The 21541-nt window shown below is 45.6% G+C and overlaps 1 protein-coding gene across 3 annotated transcripts in view; it reads left to right on the forward strand.

Moving 5' to 3' along the window:
- TMEM132B (transmembrane protein 132B) overlaps positions 1-21541 on the forward strand; it is a 270431-nt gene that overhangs the window by 146051 nt on the left and 102839 nt on the right. For all 3 annotated transcript variants that reach the window (XM_081802414.1, XM_081802415.1, XM_081802416.1), the window contains exon 2: positions 1775-2666. In XM_081802414.1, coding sequence (XP_081658540.1) covers positions 1775-2666 — 892 coding nt within the window. The remainder of the gene's footprint in view (positions 1-1774; positions 2667-21541) is intronic.

The raw sequence follows: 21541 nt of genomic DNA on the forward strand, positions 1-21541 counted from the left end.
CTACTCTCTGCTTCTATGAATCTGACTATTTTAGGTTCCACATGCTAGTGAGATCATGCAGTATTTTGTGGAGAACTTGCTTTCTGAACACCTTCTTGCAAAAAGGATGCATCAGATACATGGTTGTATCTTTTCCCCAATCTCCTAAATACAATTTTGTCATCCTCTTGGCAGGGAAAGCTCACCAAGGAGAGCCTTGAAAAGGGGCCCCAAAATTAAATCAATGGAAAGGTATATTTTGCAGAATTTGTAATGGCTGCAGAAAAAAAGTTACCAGGAGTTAGAGTCTATGGAGTGGTATTTATTTGCCTTTTATCCTCTAGCAATGCTAAATTTCAAAGACTGCTGCCTGGTTGCATTTCTTCTTGCATTGGCTCTAGGGTTGGAGATTTATTATTTCTGGGCAGGGAAGAAGCCCTGTCTGTTCTTGGCCTGATTTGCCAACCCTGGTTCCTGGTGGACTCTCTTTAGTTTGAAAAAGCTTGTTGGGTCTGTGTTTTCCCACTTGAAAGAAACAATCACACATAGCTATATATGTATACAAACACACATATACATGTTTATGTATATATTTTAATTAACAAAATAATACATAGTTGTAACAAATTTAAAGAAAGTAGAAACCTAGATGTCAAAAAGTGAAAACCTTGTTCTTTGGTTCTATAGACACACAAACATAATTATATGTACATTTATATATATATACACCACACATAAATATGGAACCTTAAAAAATCTAAGTAGGATCATATAGGATACATTTATAATTTTTTATACTTAGTGAGTGACATATTGTGGACATTTTTTCAAGTATGTCCATGTAGCTCTACCTTATTTTTCTTATGGTTGCCTATTACCCCACTGTAAAAATGTGTAGTTTATTTAGTCTCCTACTGATAAACCTTTAGAATGGTTTAAACTAATTAACAGTAATAATAGTAACAATAGCATGACTGATTGATATTTATGTGTGTCAGCACTGTTCTGAGCACTTCATATTTACTAACTCATTAATCTTTACAATAACCCAATAAGGTAGGACTTACATTTACATCCTATGTTATACGAGGGCATTTGAAGCACAGAGAGGTGAAAGTAACTTGCTGAAATGGCTCAGTTAGGAAGCAGCAGAGCCGGGATTCTGGCTCCAGCACATGCACTCCTAAGTTTGTGTGCAATGCAAAATGATGCTGAGTGAACATCCTTGTAGATAAATCAACCTGTATGCATTCCCACTAGGATTTCAGAAGGCAAGCGTTCTAGAAGTAGGAACGCTGAGCCATAGCTTCACCCTCATTTCAATCAGAATCACTGAGAGGTCTGAATGTTCATGTAGATGCTGCGTCTGGGAGGGATGGGAAGAAGCGTAACTATCAAACGATGAAGCCGTAGCAAGTCCTATACAATGGCACGCTGCTGGCTCGGGTGGGCTTTGCAGGTGCACAGCCTCCTCTCTGTGGGGCGACCTAACAAAGAGGGCCGTGATCCTCTGAACTTGTCTTTAGAGAGCTGGAGGAGGCGATGTTTTCTCTTGGGTGAGGTGGGGGGTGGGACTGTGCAGCCACAGACTGTTGGGTCAGTGGTACATGAGCTCCTTCCCGCTCAACACTGGCTGGTTTGGAAGATTCCTGAAGAACCCTGTGCTGAGTCCAGGGGCGGCCCAGCGTGGCCGGGGGCGGATTGCTGGGCCGGTGGGTGCAGACTTCACTGTGTTGGTTTCCTGGCTTCTCAGGGCCTGGCCTTTATTCTTCCTTTGCCTTCCTTTCTCACACAGAGATGGAGAGCCGGGGGATCGTGGATAGCCTGCAGAGGTTTTCCTCCCTCCCTGCCTATCTACCCACAAGCTTCCACATCGCCGATGCGGAGCAGGCCTTCTTCCTTAAGGAAGCCAACCAGGACATCACGAGGAACTCCAGTCTGCAGGCGCGGGTGGAGTCATTCTTTGTCTACCGGGCCAGGACCCCCCCGGCCATCAATGCCAGCTATGGCCCATTTTCAGCGGAGAAGACAATCCCGCGGGAGCTCTTGTTGACTTCCCCGGCCTTTGGAAACATGGAGAAGTTTCCCTTCAACTGGAAGCTGAAATCCCACATCCTCGACAGCTCCATCTACTCCAACAGACCCAAAGTGCAGACCTTATTTTACATCACTGGGATGGACTGGGACGACAGCGACCCCGAGGAAGATCTACCATGCGTCAAGATGTTCGCCTTCCCCGAGGCCAGGGAAGTGGCGGCCAGCTGTCGGCTGCAAGGGGACCCGGGGCTTTGTGTGGCCGAGCTGGAGCTGCTGCCTGAGTGGTTCAGCTCTGGGCTGGACCTGGAGCCCGAGGAGGAAATCCCGGCTCTGCTGGGGGGCACTGCGATGGAGCTCTTCTTCACACTGTACCCGGCTGACCAGGCTGGCCAGTGTCCACTGGAGGAGGATGGCAAGTGGGAGAACAACATCCACTCTGGCCAGGACAGCCCCCAGCAGGTGCCTCCAGCCCGGGAGAGGATTGGGAGTGTGGTGGTCTACCCAACTCAAGACGATCTGAAGTGGTCCCTGGTGAGCCTGGACGAGAACGTCGTCATCTCAGTACCCCTGAACCTCGTCCGGGAAGGGGACACGGCCACCTTTTTGGTCTCTCTGACCAGCAGCTCTGTGGCAGACCACTTCACTCTGAGGTAAGTGGCTTTGCTGGGTTGGACAGAATGGAAATCGACTTTTGGTCATCGATGAATTGTCAGTTAATAACGTGGTGTTGCTCATCTGCTGAGTATCCCGTGTAGTGAGGAAACTGACAAACGCGGAATAGAGACCCATGCAAGACAGCAAAGTAAAGCAGGGTATTTGGGCGTGGGCCCTGGGCATCTACGTTCTCTAAAAGCTCCCCAAGTCATTCTGTTGTGAAGCCAGGACTGAAAACAAGTAGGCTGGCAGGTAAGCTCTCTGGTGACGCTCCGAATCTGTCACTGCTGGCCTGGACTTGCTGCCCTAAGTGGCAACTTGGTAAATGAATTCCGCTTTCCAACTACAGGGAAGAGCTTTCCAAGACCATGTGTCCGACCTCTCAGGTTTTCATCAAGTGAAGAATCAGTAAAGAATCCTTTGGTAAAGCAAATAAGCAGTCTCTGTATGATGAAGATGCAGTTTTAGGATTGGAAAAAGTGGGCTACTTCTCTGTGTTGGGGGGGCAAACCTGTCTTTAGCTTATTGTGCTCACAAAGCTTCGTGGATGGCAGTGGCCCTGCCCCTGCTGGCTGTGTGCCCCGGGGCAAATCGTCTAACCTCTCTGGGCTTCTGTTCCCTCGCTGGTGATGGGGATTATGATGGGCTGGACGTCTCGGGAGTGCTGTGAGGATCAGTCAGGTTAGGGAAGGTCTTGGAACAGAGTCCTCACCGAGTGTTAGCCGGTGGTGGTTTCCCCGGTGCTCAGATGCTGAGGTGGTGCCATGTCAATGAGGCCTGTTTTTCTGGTTGCAGGTGAGAAGTGGGATTCATCGTAAGCCCAGTGTAGTCCCTTTGCTTCTGAGGGAGGCGACGTGCCAGATCACACCTGTTTGGAGGTGTGGATGCTGAGGCTCCGGCAGATCCCAGGCGGGTTTCCTAGACTGCAGGAAGCCCAGTTCCTGTTGGAAGCCTCTTGAGTTAGTTTTGGTGATAACGGAGTCAGAACTTGGCTTGGACCCGCCCTGTGCTAGTCACTCCAGTGGTCGGGCTGCGGTGGTCTAAGCCCAGTTCTTGCTCTGCAGAGATTCCTTCCTGCAAAGCAGCATCAGATGCTTGCTCTACACCAAGAACGGCAAAGGTATGGATTCTGCACTTGTGCGGATGAGCGTACCTTCTGCCCGGATAGACACTGCTAGTCGATTGCGGCGCTTCGGCTGTCCCTCTGCCACGGCAGACATTGCTAGTCGACTGCGGCGCTTCAGCTGTTCCTCTGCATGGCAGACATTGTTAATCGACTCTGGTGCTTCAGCTCTCCCTCTGCATGGCAGACATTGTTAGTCAACTCTGGTGCTTCAGCTGTTCCTCTGCGTGGCAGACCTTGCTAGTCGGCTGCAGCGCTTCAGCTGTCCCTCTGCCATGGCAGACGTTGTTAATCGACTCTGGCACTTCAGCTGTCCCTCTGCATGGCAGACATTGTTAATCGACTCTGGCGCTTCAGCTGTCCCTCTGCATGGCAGACATTGTTAATCGACTCTGGCGCTTCAGCTGTCCCTCTGCATGGCAGACATTGTTAGTCGACTCTGGTGCTTCAGCTCTCCCTCTGCATGGCAGACATTGCTAGTTGACTGCAGTGCTTCAGCTCTCCCTCTGCCACGCCAGACATTGTTAATCAGTTTTAGCATTGAGTCCAGGACTCCTGGCAGCCCCTACATGTCCATGTGAGGTGGAGTGGTTGACACTTAACTTCTTTGCCATCCTTGGTGTAGCGAGAACATTGTTGGGTGAGAAGTTTGAGGAAAGGGAGAACGGATGGTCTGGTGGTCAGGGAAGCGTTGGAGCCTGGTTGGAAAAGGCATTTCAGGCCAGGGAAATGGCATAAATGGTACTAACTTTCATTGAGGACCGAGAATCGTCCAGGCCACATTCTGAGTTGTTCACATGCATTAACTCACTGGGTTCTAACAATGAACAACCCAAGGAGGTGAGTACTACTAATATCCCTATTTTTCGGAGCACAGAGAGGTTAAGTAGCTTGCCCAGGGTCACACAGCTAGGGAGTGGTGGGTGTGCACCCCGGCGGTCGGGCTCTGGAAAGGCTCTAGGTGCCCTTCATTCCCTCGCAGCCCCCTTCCTGGCTGGAAGACAGGGGCGGGGGCAGCTGCTGCACCCAGGCTGTGTGTGCCCAACAGCCATGCCAGAGCTGGGGGCTAATTTAGGGAGGGGGAGGCTAGTGGGGCTGGAAGAGGACCCCACATGGAGACTGGAGAGGGCCCCGAGTGTCACCGTGGTGAGGGGCAGAAACCCCCAAGCTTCTTTCTCCCCCGCAGAAGCTGATGTGAGAGCTGAAACGGGCTCTCACTCGGACTCCGCCTGGGGAGGTCAAGCACGAACTGCCAACCCCGGGGAAGAGTAGCCACGGGGCCTTTTGGTTTCAGCGCTGTCAGGGCGTCCTCCTCTGGAGAGCCCTCTGGGACTTTCCCTCTCCCTTGGGCTTTGATGCTGCGGGGCGGGAGATGGAGAGGGATGAAGAGGAGGCGGGTCAACCCAAGGAACGTCCCACACCTTTGTTTAAACTGCACTTGTGGAGCCTTGGTGCTGCCCCGGAGAAAAAGCACCTAGCCTAGAGTTTGCAAACTGTCGGCCATAGTGAAATCGAGGCCGCGTGCGCGCGTGGGTGCGCGCGCGCATGCATGGTGGCGCATTTGGCATTCCCCGGTGTAAGAGCGTGGCCAAGCTCTATCGGTGGGGGATTTCACTTAGTTTTCTCGGTGGTCTTGAGCCTCTGGCACCCCGGCCTCGGTTGGCTGCAGTGAGGCGTGCGTCGTGCCCTGCCTGGTTCCCCACCGCCCCCCGGCCTCCCCGGGGTCTCACACCTGCCCTCTTCTCCCCCTTGGGTCATCTCTCCGGCTCCTGCGGGCACTTGCATTGTGAGTCTCCTCAAGTACTGTTGGAAAAAAGGGAGATGCAATGCTAAAAGGGGCTGGATTCTAATCTCTGCAGGCGGATGTCACCACCTCATTCACTGTGTGTGTCGGGTGAGTCCGCGTGACCAGCAGGTACATCCCAGCCAATGAGACTAGAGCCGAAGAGCGCCTGGGACACTGGGTGTTCAGTAGGTGCGAACTGATGCGGTTATTCACTATGGTTGATGCTATTATGGTGCTGTGATATATGAATTGATACTATTAATGCATACTTTACTTTTTAAAAAAGAATTTATTTGTTTATTTAATTTTGTTGTTTTAGAGAGAGGGGGCAGCAGCAGGGGTGGGGGAGGGGCAGAGGGAGAGAGAGAATCTTAAGTAGGCACCATGCTCAGCGCGGGGCTCAGTCTCACAACCCTGAGATCACGACCTGAGTGGAAATCAAGAGTCCGGTCCTTAAAGGGCCAAGTCACCCAGGAGCCCCTCACGCTTTACGTTTTTATGTGTCCGTGTGCCAGGCTCTGTGTTAACCCTTTATTTATATGCACTTTCTTAGAGTATTATCACGGGCACCATACAAAGTATTATTCATGTCCATTCTGTGGATGCGGAAACAGACTTGGAAAGGTTAGGGGTTGCTTGCTGAAGTTGTGCAGCGGGGAGGCACTGGTTTTGGGGCCCGGGTCTGCATTCATGAATCAGGAGCTCTCATTTGAAACTACTCTTCTGGGCTGTTCTGCATGTCTAGATAGGGACCAGTCTCTACCTATTGAACCTTTCTGGGTCAACATCTAGTTTCTTACCTTCATGCTTTCCTAGAAGGGACTGCTCCTTATTACGCTTTATTTCATGGCCACAGAAAAATGCACTGAAATTGTGGATCACCCGAACGAGAGCAAAGGCTATTTAGACAGAGCTTGCTACGCCCAGGGAGTCCGTCACCATCACTTGCGTTTGGCGGAGACTCAAGGGCAAGCAGGAGTTGGGGAGCTTATAGGACAGCAGGGAAGGCTCAGGTCTGCTTGGGTCAGAGGTTGCTGGCATGGGGAGGCCAGAGGCAGGTTAACAAGAAGTGAGCATCTTACATGATTGCTTTTCCTGCTTGGCCCTGAGTTGGAAGCAGAGGCGATAAAAAGGGACGCTGGCAGTCCTGCACCAAGTTCAGACCTTTCTGGGCTGATGACCGCGAGGCCATGGTCTGGCTCTTTGTCCTGATTGCTGCAAGGTGGTGGGTCGGAGTTTTATTATTACATTTGGTCTGGTTGTTGTCCATTTGTATATACCATCTCTCAAAATAAAACTCTGTTTTTAGGCCTAGGGAAATGTGTGATTTCCCAACATAACGGATTGTCTGTTTTAATCATGTCTCTTATGAATGAAATGTGACATATTTCATTCTGGCTCAGATGGAGCCCTGGATCAAAGTGTGAACATGCACAAGATTTGCTGAGATCGAATTTCAGAGCTGAAGACGTATGGAAGGGGGACAGATGTGTGTGTTTTCATGTGTCACGTTGCTATTTCAGACTGCATATTGTATTGGGGCCAATTTGAACAAAGTTGGGTTGATTATTCTCTAATGCCGGAATAGTTTCTCTTAAACATTAGTATCTAAGCCTGACCATGCATTGAAAAGCCTTTTGGCAAAGGGGTGGTAAAGTAGTTTGGAGGGGTTGAGGACTGTTGGCAAGGCAATGCTGGGCTGGACTCGGGTAGATCTTTGTTATACTTCCAAGAAAGTTCAAAGTACTATGAAATTTTCCCCACTCCAAATATAATGTCCCTGAGGCTCAGAGAGATCCTGGAAAACTTTATGTCTGATTTATTAAAATAGCTCTCTCTCAGCTCACACAGAGAGCCTCTTGGGCTGACCTCCCATCCTGTTAAGCAGTGGAGCCCAGGGGTTAAGCTCATGGACTCTGGAGCCAGTCTGCCAGTGTTCAAATCCTGCTTCTGCCACATACCAACTGTGTGACCTTGGGAAAGTTACTTTATCTCTCTGTGCCATAGCTTCCCTGTGTACACACGGGGACAGTGGATGCTTTAAGTGACTATGAAGCGTCACCTTTGTGCTCAGACGATTCTTCCATTTCTTTCTTCCTTCCATTTCTTCCTTCCTTCCTCCCTCCCTCCCTCCCTCCCTCCCTTCCTTCCTTCCTTTCTTCCTTTTTAGAGAGGGATGGGGGCAGAGAGAGAGAGAGAGAGAATCTTATGCAGGTTCCATGCCCAGTATGGAGCCCGATGTGGGGCTCGATCTCACAACCCTGAGATCATGACCTGAACCAAAAGAGTCAGACCCTTAACCAACTGAGCCACCCAGGTGCCCCATTCTATTTCATTTGGTAGCCACCCCATCATTCTGGTTGTTCAGGTCAAACACCTAATAACTGTGATTGGCTTTTCTCATTCTCTGATACCCTACATATGAATGACAGCAGATGCTGGGGCTCTTCCTTTCAAATATCCAGAATCAAACTTCCTCCATTGCTGTGACCCAGGTACAAGCCAGGGTTCTCTCTGGGCTGGACACCTACAAGAGCCTCACCACCTCCTCCCTTGCCCCCTGAAGTCTCTTTTTGAGCAAAAGCCTGAGTCCTTCCACTGGCCTGCAGGCCCTGCATGATCTGGCTCTGTCGTCTCCTCGAGCTCATCTGTTAGGACTCTCCCACTCACTCCATCAGCAACAGCCACCGGTGTTCTAAAGGACCCAACCCCCTCCCCATTTAACACTGGACCCCCATCCCACTACCCCCTGCCCTGCTCTGATTTCTGAACGTACCACTTTTGTCAATGATGTGATATATCATTATTAACGGTTCACCTCTTCTTGCTAGAATGTGAGGCAGGGACTTTTGTCTCCTTTGATGTGTCCTAAGGATCTAGAACAGTGCCTGGCGCATAGTAAGTGCTCAGGAAACATTTGTTGGATGAATGAATGAATCTGGAGGTACTGCAAGACGTTGTTCTTCAACAAAGGGTATAAATTGTCAGGACTGTATGAATTCATGATGTAAATAAATAAGAGTTTCATAAGTATTGAAGGTTTGGACGCTTTGAGGCTCCAATTCTGGCAAGAGTGTCCTGTTGTGTATAATGTGAGAACTGATTCACTTCTAGTTCTACATGGGCTGTGTCGGTATGTCCTGGACTTCAGTAATTCACACACCACCTTTGTGATCTTCTTGTCGTGTTCGCTACCACCACCTCCTCCCTTCATAAGTCAAGTCATATCTGGGTGCCTTCCTGCACTTTGTTTTGTTTTGTTTCTAAAGATTTTATTTATTTATTTGAGATAGAGCGAGAGAGAGTGAGCATGAGTTGGGGGGGCAAAGGGAGAGGGAGAAGCAGACTCCCCGCTGAGCAGGGAGCCCGATGTGGGACTCGATTCCAGGGCCCTGGGACCATGACCTGAGCCAAAGGCAGACGCTTAACGACTGAGCCACCCAGGCCCCCCCTTCTTGCACTTTTTATTTACTATTTTTCTTTAAATCAAGTCACTTTGTAAAATATATACAAATACATTGGAGAAGGAAAGCTAACATTTGCCACCATAAATAGAAACCAGTATAACTTTCTCGCGTGAAAGGGTATGACAAAAATCAATTACAGTAACAACAACAGCAAGACAATACTAAGTTCTAAGTGCGTATCCTACATCTGCAGCCTAGTCTCTATTTCCAAGCGGGTTGAGCACGTGCTGCAGGGAGTGGGTTCACACTCCCTCAAGTTCAAATTCAAGTTCACATTCTCAATGGAGGGAGACAATAAACAAGCAAATGAGCAAAATCATACACAATTGAAACCTGTGCTAAGTGCTATGATGGAAACAGAATGCAGTACATTTAAATTTTATTTCATTTATTTTTAAAACCTTTTGTCTTGGAGTAATTTTAGACTTAGGGAAAAGTCACAAAAACTGTAGTTTCTCCTAATGCTAACATCACACACAGTCACAGCAGGAATTTAAAAACCAGGAAATTAACATTGGTATAAATTATGAACCAACCTACAGGCATTATTAAAGACTTCCGGTTGTTCCCATAATGTCCGTTTTCTGCTCCAGGATACAGTGAAGGGCCCCACATTGCATAGAGGGGTCATATCACCTTAGTCTGCTGAATTCTGCTCCCTGGTCTTTTTTTTTTTTTTTGCCCTCTTTCATGACCTTGATACTTTTGAAGCATGCTGGCCAGTTATTTTTGAGAGTGTTCCTCAGCTTGGGATTGTCTGAGACTTTCTCATGATTAGGTTGAGGATGTGCCTGTTTGGCAGGAAAGCCGACGAAATGCTATGTCCTCAGTGTGTCATCGTGGGAGGCGTGTGATATCGCGGTGTCTTATTCCCAGGGATGCTGACTTTGGTTACTTAGCTGAAGTGGTGTTTTTCCAGTTCTTCACTGGAAATTTGCTTTCCCACCCTTGTAATTAGGAATCATAACATCTGGGAAGATACTTTGAGACTATGCAAATATCCTTCCTGACATTATATTTTCACTCATAAATTTCAGTGTCCATCAGTGGTGCTTGCTTAGAATCTGGTAATTTTTGTAAAAATTTATTTATTCATTTATTTTTTAAGTAAAAGCTCTGTGCCCAGCATGGGGCTCCAACTCATGCCTCCAAGATGAAGAGTCGCATGTTTTACCGACTGAGCCAGCCAGGCGCCCTGAATGTGGTAATTTTTAAATAAATCAATTAGAAATGAATATTACAGAAGAATCTTGGCTCTCCTGATCACTTCGCATTTGAATGTATATGAGGAAGTAGGCCAATAGCAGTTAGTCACCAAAGAAGTCATTAGACTTTTTCTGCCAGGTTCTGAAATTAAGGAAGATTGTCTGTGCCCTCAGGGGATCTAGAAGGCTTTGAGGGGGCTGACATTTTGACTTGCAGCATCACCTAGAAACACAAGGTACAGGGTAAGTCCTCGAGGAAGCGGTACGGACAGAAAGTGACACCAGAGAAGGGAGACCAGTGGAGTCCATGGGAGTCAACCAGGGCAGGCTTCCCGGAGGAGGAGAGTGCAGAGGATGGGCAGCTTTTGACTAATTAAAAGAAAACAAGAGGATGTATGTATGTGAGTAGGACAGTGGAGGCAAGTTTTGGAAGTAGTTAGAATTAGTGAGGCTAGTGGTCAGGTTTCAGCTCCTCCTACTGGCTCTATGACCTCGTACAAGTGACTTCACCTCCCTGAGCCTTGCCTTCCTCTAGTATAAGAGAACTGGTAATAGCGTCTGTCTTTCAGGATGACCGTGAAGAGTAAACAAGATAATGCAGGAGGGCACTTGGCAGCAGTTTTGCCTGGGATGCTTGGTGCTGCTGTCAGCAGCATCTAAGTGGATTCTGGAAGCTTCCTCCAGTACCCACTGTGGGGGACCTGATACCCATCACATCTACTTAATGAGCACCTGTCACGTGCCAGGCTTCCCATTAGATTCTCTCTGTGTTGTCTCAGCTCATCCTCATGACAGCTCTGGAACTTACCTGTTTCTGCAACTTAGAGATCAAGGAACAGGCTCAGAAACACTAGGTCACCTGCCCGACGGTCACATAGCCAGGAAGTGACAGAGCCAGGCCTCCAACCAGGCCTGCCTCCTTCAATGCCCATACCCGTCTCATGGTGCCCCGTTTCAAATGTTCATAATCTCAATGCTTACCTTCACACTTAAATAAATAGCGGCCTGTTTGGTGAATGTGACTCAGGTGGTACCCAAAATCCAGGCTTTATTAATTTTTTCCCCAAGTGAAAGTCAGATTTCCCTTGAGGAATCTGTGCATAGTCACAGGTGCTCTGACGTCTGCAGTCCTGAAGCCCAGATCAAGTCTCGAGCTTGGAGCTAAGATCTCAGTGGTGCTCGAAAAGGAAGGCAGGTGATTATTTCTCAAACAGATCGTGACTTGTGCACCTTGTTTAGCGAGTTCCACATGTTATCTGCTGCATTTAGTGAGCCTGTTTCCATTAGTTAGTACATGATGCTTAGCCCCACCTCTGCCTCGTTTTCCCTCCCAGACTCCCTCTGCACTGGAGTATGGGAGCTCTGACAGAGGATGGCAGGAATGGGTGTCAATTTCAGAGGCTTGAGGATTTTGGCTACAAAAGGGGATTTCGATTTGTGCAGAGAGCTTTATATCAGGTCACAATTTTGGAAAATTGGAGTATGCCTAGATTTTGGTGGTGGCTGAAATTTAGTGAATGCTTAGCTTGGGCCAAGCTACTCTTTGACGTTTCATGATTTGACCCTGGAGGTCATGGAGGGGTCAAAGCTAGGAGGTTGGAATGATTATCTTCAGGGCTGTCATACAGACAAGGAAACCCAGTATTGCTTCTGAGCCCTCCGCTCTTCGGGATATTCTCCTGCCCATGGGCATAGTGGAGTACCAGCAAGAACAGTGGCTCCTCCCTTGTTCCAGGTGTTTGTCTGCAGGTGGCTGGTGCGGGACCATGCCTGACCATGGCACCCAGACTCACAACCCTCTTTCTTCTCCCTGCTTAGGGTTGCCTTGTCCCTGAGGGCCATCTCCCCTATTGAAATGTTTGCAGGGCATGGCTCCACTGCATCCACGGATGGGTCTGGCACATCAGCACCAGGCTGGCAGCCCAAACATCATTGGATGATTATTTATGTGCGTGTGTGTGTGTGCATGTGTGTGTCTCTGTCATCTGGTTTTGTTTGACCAATGGTAGGCATTGGCCAGAGACTAGACAGTTCAAAGAGAGAAAGGATAAGATAGCTAGTCTCCTTCTTCCCTTCCTGCTGAGCCTCAGAAAGACACATGACTTCCTCAAGGTTGGGAAGCCATGAAGTCAGGATTTGAACCTGGGTCTTTCCGTTCCCAGAATCTGAGTGCCTTGCTGCCATCCTCTGCTCAAAGAGGCTGCATCTTGAGATGGTTTTGCTGAAACATCCATCAGAGAGAATGGATAAATAAATAGCTAAATATTTATACAAAGACTTCATGTCACAATTGTTGGATACAGCTCTAAAATCTAAGGTAAGGGGAAGAACAAAGCAAATTATCAGCTCATACCTACAGCAGGGTACAGTTCAGAACATGTGATACAATTCTGTTGGTTGCATATAAATGCATTTATATGTAGTCAGAGGCCTAAAACATGTATGGGCATCATAACCTCCAGCATCGGGGGAGGTGGGCTGAAGGCATCCAGGGAACTTCAGCCATATCTGCATGTTTTATTTGTTAATCCTGTTGGTGGGAGATGTGGGTGCTCATTTGTTCATTTTATTATTCTCCATAGTCTTTTAGATGTTGGAAATATTTCATAATTATAATTTTCCCAGCATTTTATTATGAAAAATTTCAGACAGGGCAAAGTTGAAAGAGATTTATAGTGAGAATCCTTATGCCCCCCTCTTAGATTCTACCATTAATATTTTAATATTTTACTGTTCTTGCCTTACTACTTATCTTTCCATCCAAAAATCCATCTTATTTTTTGATGCATTTGAAAGTAAACTGCAGATACTCATTCACTTTCCCCTAAGTAGTTCAGTGAGCACGTCATTAGCTAGGATTCAGTATTCATGTGATTCACATATAGACCAATTTATGGAGAATTGCCATCTTAACAATATTGAATCTTTCAGTACACAAGTAAGGCTTCTTTCTCCATTTATTTACATCTTTAATTTTCTTCAGAAGTACTTTGTAGTTTTTTTTATTAAGTGTATTCTTTGGTATTTTAGTTTTTAATGATATTATAAATGGCGTTGCTGATTTTATTTTCATTTCTCTAATTTTTCACTGCTAGTGTGTACAAATACAGCTGGCTTTTAGGTAGTGAGTCTGTATCCTGTAGCCTTACCAAATCCACCTGTCTTTGTCTTTATGCTTAAAGTGTGTCTGTTGTAGATGGTATATACTTGCATCTTGTATTTTTATCTATTTGACAATGTCCATCTTTTAGTTAGAGAGATTAATCCATTAATATTTAATGTAATTACTGATGTGGTTAGACTTGGGGGGTCACCATTTTATTATTTGTTTTCTGTTTCCTTCTTTTGTTGTTTCTCTGTTCTTTCTTTTGTGCCTTTTTGGGGATAATTTGAATGTTTTAAAGAACACAAGTTTAACTTTTCTATAGGCTTTTTAGCTGCACTTTCTTGAGTTGTATTTTCAGTGGTTGCTTCAGGGATTGCAATATATACACTTAACTTTTCACATTCTACTTTGAGTTATCACTTCCTGCAAAATGTAGATAGTAGGCCCATTTAACCACCCCTCTTATGCTTAAGTTATTTTATGTAGTTATGTAGACATTTTAAAATCCTTAGAAGACAATATTATAATTTTTGCTTTAAGTAGTTTCATGTATTAAAAGGGAATTAAGAAGAAAAAGCAAAAAAACCAAAATAGTTCTTTTGTATTCATCCAGACTTTTGCCATTTCTGGTGCTCTTCATTCCTTTCTGGGGGTCCCTGTCTTCATTTGGTGCCATTTTTCTGCAGTATGAAGGATTTCTCTTGGCAATATTTTTGGAATGCATATTTCTCTTTGTCAGTGAATTCTCTTTGTTTTCTTTTATCTGAAAATGTCTATTTTATCCTCATTCTAGAAGCATCTCTTTGCTATTTATGGAATTCTGGATTGGAAAGTTTTTTTTTCTTTTAGCACTTTAAAGATGTTGTTCCATTCTCTTTTGGTCTCCATAGTTCTTAGCAAGAAGACGGATAGTTAATGGAATTGTTCACCTGTAGGTAATGTGTTGTTTTTCTTTTGCTGCTTTGCTTATTGTCTTTGCCTTTCAACAGTTTGACTGTGATGTGCAGAAGCAGGTCTTTTTCATATTTATCTTGCCTTGGGTTTGCTGTGTACTTGATTTTGTACCTTTATGTCTTTCATCCACTTTTGGAAACCTTTCAAGCCATTATATATTAAAATTTTTTTTTCTGTCTCATTTTCTTGCTCCTCTGCATGTCAATTGTAGGACATCATTTAGATCATTTGCTATTATGTAATAGTTCTTTGTGGCTCTGTTCATTTTTTTCCCTGTTTTTTTTTTTTTAAAGATTTTATTTATTTATTTAATTGACAGAGAGAGACACACACAGCAAGAGAGGGAACACAAGCAGGGGGAGTGGGAGAGGGAGAAGCAGGCTAGGGAGCCCAATGCGGGGCTCAATCCCAGGACCCTGGGATCATGACCTGAGCTGAAGACAGTTGCTTAACCAACTGAGCCACTCAGGTGCCCCTTTTCCCCTGTTTTTATTCTTGCTCTTTTTACACTGGATAACTTTTACTGACTTATCTCCAAGTTCACTGAATCTTTCCTTTGTTATCTCTATTTGCCTATTAAGTTTATCCAGTGAAAATTTATTTATAGATATTGTAGTCTTTAGTTATAGATTTTCAATTTTGTTCTTTTACTGTAATTTTTATTTCTCTGCTGAGATTTCCTGGTTTTTCATTCATTGAGAGCATGCTCTTTTTATGTCACTGAGGATAGTTATAAATCAGTTTTATAAATCCTTTTCTGGTCATTTTAACATCTAGGTGAATCCAGGGTTGGTCTCAGTTGATGGTCTTTTCACTCTTGAATGAGACTTATTTTTTTAAATCTTCATATTTCGAGCAATGTTGTATTGTATCTTAGCTATTAGGAATGTCATGTTGTGGAGACTCTGGATTTTGTTGTTCTCCACTGAATGATGTCTCTTTTGTCTCAGACAGTTTGGAAAGACTGGAACTGGGAATCTCTTGGGTCACAACTCTAGTTTCCGCATAGATCTTATGTCTTTATTGAGATACTTTGAGGCTGATCTGCATATACACTGTTCAGGGTTCAGCCAGATATTGGCAGGTGTAATTTGGGCATGACCTCTCCTGCTCTTGCCCTTCCATGATTCCCTTATCTCTCTTTAGCTGCCTCAGCTACTCTGGACTCAGTCCTGTGCTCCCCCAGCAGCACCCCCCACCCCCGCAAAAAATACCCCTTCTGCATCCCCTCTATGGGTGGTGCTTCCCCTGCCTCCCACAAGGATGACTGCACTGTCTTTCAGGCTAAATGCGGCAAAAATGGGGCAGTCCTTTCTTAGAGCTGTCCTCCTTCTCTAAGTGTGCACTCCCCACCATGATCTGTTCCTGTTCTCTCTCTAGTGCCTTCAGGTAGCTGCTTTTTACCTTATACCTAGGGTTGGCAGCTGCTGTCGGCAGGTGAGTGGCATCTTCCTCAGTCATTACCTGAAGTCAGTGTAGCCTGTTTATATTTAATGTAATTACTGATAGGATTGAAGTCTGCTGTTTTGCCATTTGTTTTTTATTTGTCTCATCTTATTTCTGCCCTTCTCTTCCTTCTTTCTTGATTTCCTTTGTGTTAATCAAATGTATTTTATTATTCCATTTTAATTAATCTGTTGGGTTTTTTAAAGCTATATCTTTTTGCATTTTTTTTTTAAAGATTTTATTTATTTATTTGAGAGAGAGAGAATGAGAGAGAGCGAACACATGAGAGGGGATAGGGTCAGAGGACGAAGCAGACTCCCTGCCGAGCAGGGAGCCCGATGCGGGACTCGATCCTGGGACTCCAGGATCATGACCTGAGCCGAAGGCAGTCGCTTAACCAACTGAGCCACCCAGGCGCCCCTATCTTTTTGCATTTTAAGTGGTTGTTATAGGGATTTAGTATGCATCTTTAACCTTATCAGGATCTAATTGGAGTTGACATTTTATTACACTTGGTAAAATATAGTTACTTTGGAGCGGTATTGTGTCATTCTCACCTTCCTTTGTGCTATTATTGTATATGTTGTATAGATATATGTTATATTTTGACACTTTTAAGATTCCAGTTATTTTGTAGGATGTAGAATGTCTCTCAGTTTGGATTTGTCTGATGTTTCCTCATGCTTAGATTCAGGTTATGCATCTTTTGCACGAATGCCACAAATGTGATGCTCAGCTCTCACTGCATCCTATTAGATGGTGCATGATTTTAATTTGCTCTGTTGCTGGTGATGTTCATTTTGTTCACCTAATTAAGGCGGTACCTGCCAGTGTTTTCCACTATGAATATACTGTTTTGCTGTTTGTAATTAATAGGGTTTTGTGGGGACTTATTATGACTCTATAAACATCTCATTCCTCATCAAACTTCCAATTTATCATTTGTTAATTTACATTTGCACGGAATTATGATTTCCTCTCATTGAATGGCTTTGCCCAGTGGAGACAGTAGTGAGAGACTGCGGGGTGGGCAGGAGTAGAGAAACTAGGGTAATTATATTCCTCTTGTTCTTCTTCCTGATATGACTCTGGCAGAGGCTGCTTGCCCCCCTCTGGCTTCACCTTCTGTAGGACACGTGCTCTCCTCCAGTTGACCCTGCCAGGATTTTAGTCCCCAATGATGGCCACAGTCCTGGGATTTTAGGTGACACCCTTCCCTCCCCGTATCTCTCTAGAATAGGGGGTGGAGTTGCTTCTTGCTGTTGCTAAAGCATGGGTTGCTTCACCATTCCCTGGTGGGTTCTTACTTTTCTGCCATATAGAACCAATTCTCTGTATTAAACTCCCTCTGTTGAGTTATAAAGAGTTGCTTCTGTTTTCCTAGCTGGACCCTGCTGGTACAGAGCAGGGTCATCCTTTCACTTTGGGACATTGAGTTTGAGGTGCCTTTGGGACATTTAGATGGAAAGGTGGGAAGGCCTGTTAGATATATGTGTGTCTGAGGCTCAAAATTGATGTCTTTCCTGGAGACACATATTTAGGTGTTCCTGGCAGTTTGATCATAAAAATTGAAGCCTTGGGAAGGATGAGATTTTCTGAGAAAAAATCATGAGAAGAAATGATAAAGGTGAGCCTTCAGAAGAACCACCAGGGAAGGAGCAGGAAAACTGGGGGAACGTGACATCACACAAGCCAAGAGAAGTGGTGGGAAAGAAGGGTGGGTCAACAGAGTTGAATGCTGCCGGGAGGTCGGGCAGGAAGCGAAAATGATCCTTTGCATTTTACATGTGGAGGCCACTGGTGACTTTAATAAGATGCTCAGTGGATTCATGTGAATAAAAGCCAGATTGAAGGGTTTTGGGGGTACAGTTCTGACTCCAGTTATAATGCATGGGGTTCTGCTGGAGCGGACTGGCTGCTCCTCTCATAAGGGCACACAATCTCTTGTTTATCACAGTCCTCTCTGCTCCCCACTCCTCCCCAAAACTGGGTAAAAATTCTGGGCCTAATTCCAATGTGTGTGTGTGTGTTGGTGGGGGGAAGTCCCCCCACCAAGCAACCCTCTGATAGCAGCTGATGTCCTACAATTCAACTCAACTCTGACACTCTCCACCCTGAGAGTGTATTAATCAGATCCTACAGGCTAAGGGCTCGGTCCCACAAGACTGCTCCTCCCCACTTCAGACGGCATTTGTGAGTCCAGGTGGTCACCCATGCTTTTGGCCAATTGGCCATACACTGCAGGTTCTCACAGCCCTCTCCATGGGTTTGGCTAATTTGCTAGAGTGGCTCACAGAATTCAGGAAATCAGTTTACTCACTAGATGACTGGATTATTGCAAAGGATATTAAAGGGTACGAATCAACAGCCAGATGAAGAGATACATAGGACAAGGTCTTGAACAAAGGAGCTTCTGTCCTCATGGAGTTTGGGGCCCAGTATGGCGGCATGTAGGTGCATTCTGGTTCAGCATCCTGGAAGCTCTCCAAACCCCATCCTTTGGGTTTTTGTGGAGACTTCATTACACAGGCATGATTGATTAAATCATTGGTGATTGAACTCAGTCTCTAGCTTCTCTCCCTTCCCTGGAGGATGGGGGTGGGACTGAAAGGTGCAACCTTCTAATCACATGTTTCTCCTGGTAACCAGCTCCCGTCCTTAGATGTTGCCCAAAAGTCACCTCATTAACACAAGCTCAGATATGTTTGAAACAGGCCTGTTATGAATTATCAAGATACCTTTATCACTCTCGCCATTTAGGAAATTCTAAAGGTTTCAGGGGCTCTGTGACAGAAATGGGGACAAAGACCAAATATATATTTCTTTTTCTCCCTAAATATGTATTTCTTACTATAAGTCATGCTATCACAAAGGACAAGTGATCTCTAAGGTGTATTAGTTAGGGATTCAGGTCAGCTACACGAAGAAACCCCAAAGAGCAGTGTTCTTACCCTCAAGACAGGGACAGATTTGGGGAAAGGCAGGAATGTGTGTAGATAGGTATCAGTGGATCAAGGATGTCAGGGCATTAACGATTGTACGATTCTCTTGACCTTTACCTCATTGCCACAAGATGGCTGCCACAGTTGTAGTCATAACATCTACATCTCACAGAGAAGGAAGGAAGAAGAGTGGGGTGGGGGGGGATCATGTGGGCCTGAGTCTGCCCCTCTTTAAGGAGGCTTCCCAGAAGCATCAACCAACATCTTCTGACTAATGCTCAGTGGCCAGAATCATTCTCATGATCAAGCCTGTCCAACATGAGTAGGGAATTGCAGGTGTTTAACTGGGCATATAGCCAGTCTGCTTGCCCCAAATCAGGGGTTTCTTGATAAGGAAGCAATGGAGGATGGGTATTTTCTGCCACACATGATTTGGTGGATACAGGGAGGGCAGTATCTTCCAGCATCATTCCCAACATTTGTTTGGGAATAGGAGGGTGGGGTGGAGAGTAAACTGGGGACTTGGGGCGTCAGGGGGGATTCTTTCCCCTAAAGCTGAGGGAAGCTCCAAGTCCTGGTGGTAACATGGGACTGACTGATTTCCAGGGGCCTGAAGGAGCTCTTCAGTGTACCTTGTCAATTTCCAAGACACAGTTGGGCAGCCGTCTTACTTTTTAATAGAGTGGTAGAGAATTTTACTTAAAAGAAAAAGAATAAGTAATTCTGTGCACGGTAGATCCGCTCCCGGTAATTAATTTGGAGCTGGTGTAATTTGCTCTTTCAGCATCTTGTAGTTGTCTGCCAATGACTTGGGCAGTAAATAATTTTAGAGAAATTCAAAAGGGCAGTACTAATCAGAGACTCAAGCTACGCTTTATGATCTTTTCATTCTGATTGGTGGGGTATTGTTTGGTGCCAATTTCACTGGATTTCCAGTAAGAGTGCAGTGTCCTATTCATCTCTCTGTTGGCTCCTTTATTTTTTTTTTAAAGATTTATTTATTTTTATTTTAGAGAGAGGGAGAGGGAGGGAGGGAGAGAGCGAGCAGGGGTAGAGGTTGAGGGAAGGGGAGAGAATCTTCAAGCAGAAGCCCCCTACCGCTGCTGAGCACAGAGCCTGATGTGGGGCTAGTTCTCACAACCCTGAGATCACGACCTGAGCTTAAACCAGGAGTCAGACGCTTAACTGACTGTGCCACCCAGGTGCCCCTCTCTGTTGGTTCCTTTAAAAGAAAAATACATCTCTGCCTCCAGCGTGTTAAGATTGATTATCACTCACTGTCCTTTATTTTTTTAATTTTTAATTTTTAAAAAGATTTTATTTATTTATTTGACACAGAGAGAGACAGCTAGAGAGGGAACACAAGCAGGGGAAGTGGGAGAGGGAGAAGCAGGCTTCCCGCAGAGCAGGGAGCCCGATGCGGGGCTCATTCCCAGGACCCTGGGATCATGACCTGAGCCGAAGGCAGATGCTTAATGACTGAGCCAGCCAGGCACCCCTCACTCACTGTCCTTTAGTTAGATTTCATAAAACCTAGAGGAAGATCATGAATTGTGTAATGGTGTAACCTCTAATCTATAATGGTAAGGTTAGATATAATTTTTAATTGCATTTCTTTCTGTCTGGGTGGTCTAAATCTATAGAACTTTTTGCAAGAAATTCAATACTCATGCCTCTTGGTGCTTGGAGTATTTTATTCAAATTTCTGGTCCATCGTTTAACCCAGCCCATTACAATTAACCGAATTTGTGTCAGTCTCTTTGATTAGAGCTTCATAACATGGGGACTGCTGATTTGGCAGTCTGTGTCTCCAGCCAGGACTGTCAGCCTGTTAGAGCGCATGAAGTGTCCCTTGAGTTGAATTAAATTTGAAATCCAGAATAAGAAAAGTTGCCAGTTACCTCCAGGGCCCCAAGTAATGATTTTTCCTCACTTACGGCAACATAGTTGCACCTGCTACTTAATGAATCCATTGGAGGTTTCCCTCTAAACGGGAAATCAAAATCTTTCCCAGTTCTTGTGCCCTGTTGGGTAAGAAGGAGCTTTCTGCCTGCCCTTGGAGTTGGGATGTCAAGATTGGTGTTTGGAGATGTTTTTCCAGAGGGAAGGAGTAGAAATGAAGACGTCCATTTTGCATTGGTTAGGATCTCAACTGGGGATACTTGACATGCAGTATTTTGAAATTCTGGTTGGGTTAAAAGTAGAAAGACAGGTGGAGGTCAAAGGCCCCTCTGTTGTTGCAAATGTGCAGCAATTGATTGAGACCTAAGGGAGCAGGGTGCAATAGGAGAAGGCCCAGCTGGATGTTCATAAGGCACTAGCCTGCCTGTCCTACCTCATCTCCCACCACACGCCTCTTTGCTCACCTTGTTCCAACTGCATGCACCTCTCAGTTCCTAGAAACCACCAAGTTCACTCCCATCTCGGGCATTTTCTTTGTTCTTTCTGCTCCCCCATGGTGAGCAGGGCTGGCCCCTCCTCACCATTTCACTTCATACCTGGAATACCCCTTTCAGAGAGCCTGCTGTGTTCTTTATGGCACTCATCACTACCTGAAATTAACTAAGCTATTTATTCGTTCGCTTATTTACCGTCTGGCTCCCCCTCACCCGAGTGTCAGCTCCATGCAGGCAGGGACACGTGTCTCCCGTGCTAAGAACTATGTCTGGGCTGGCTGTTGGAACTCAGTTAACTCATGTGGGTTAATGCCGGTTATGGGCTGAATTGTGTCTTCTCCCAGATCCGTATGTTGAATTCTTTTTTTTTTTTTTAAAGATTTTATTTATTTATTTGACAGAGAGAGACACAGCAACAGAGGGAACACAAGTGGGGGGAGTGGGAG

This window comes from Leptonychotes weddellii, chromosome 13, assembly GCF_054177405.1.
Source record: "Leptonychotes weddellii isolate Sample4059 chromosome 13, ASM5417740v2, whole genome shotgun sequence".
In the NCBI taxonomy this organism is placed as follows: domain Eukaryota; kingdom Metazoa; phylum Chordata; class Mammalia; order Carnivora; family Phocidae; genus Leptonychotes; species Leptonychotes weddellii.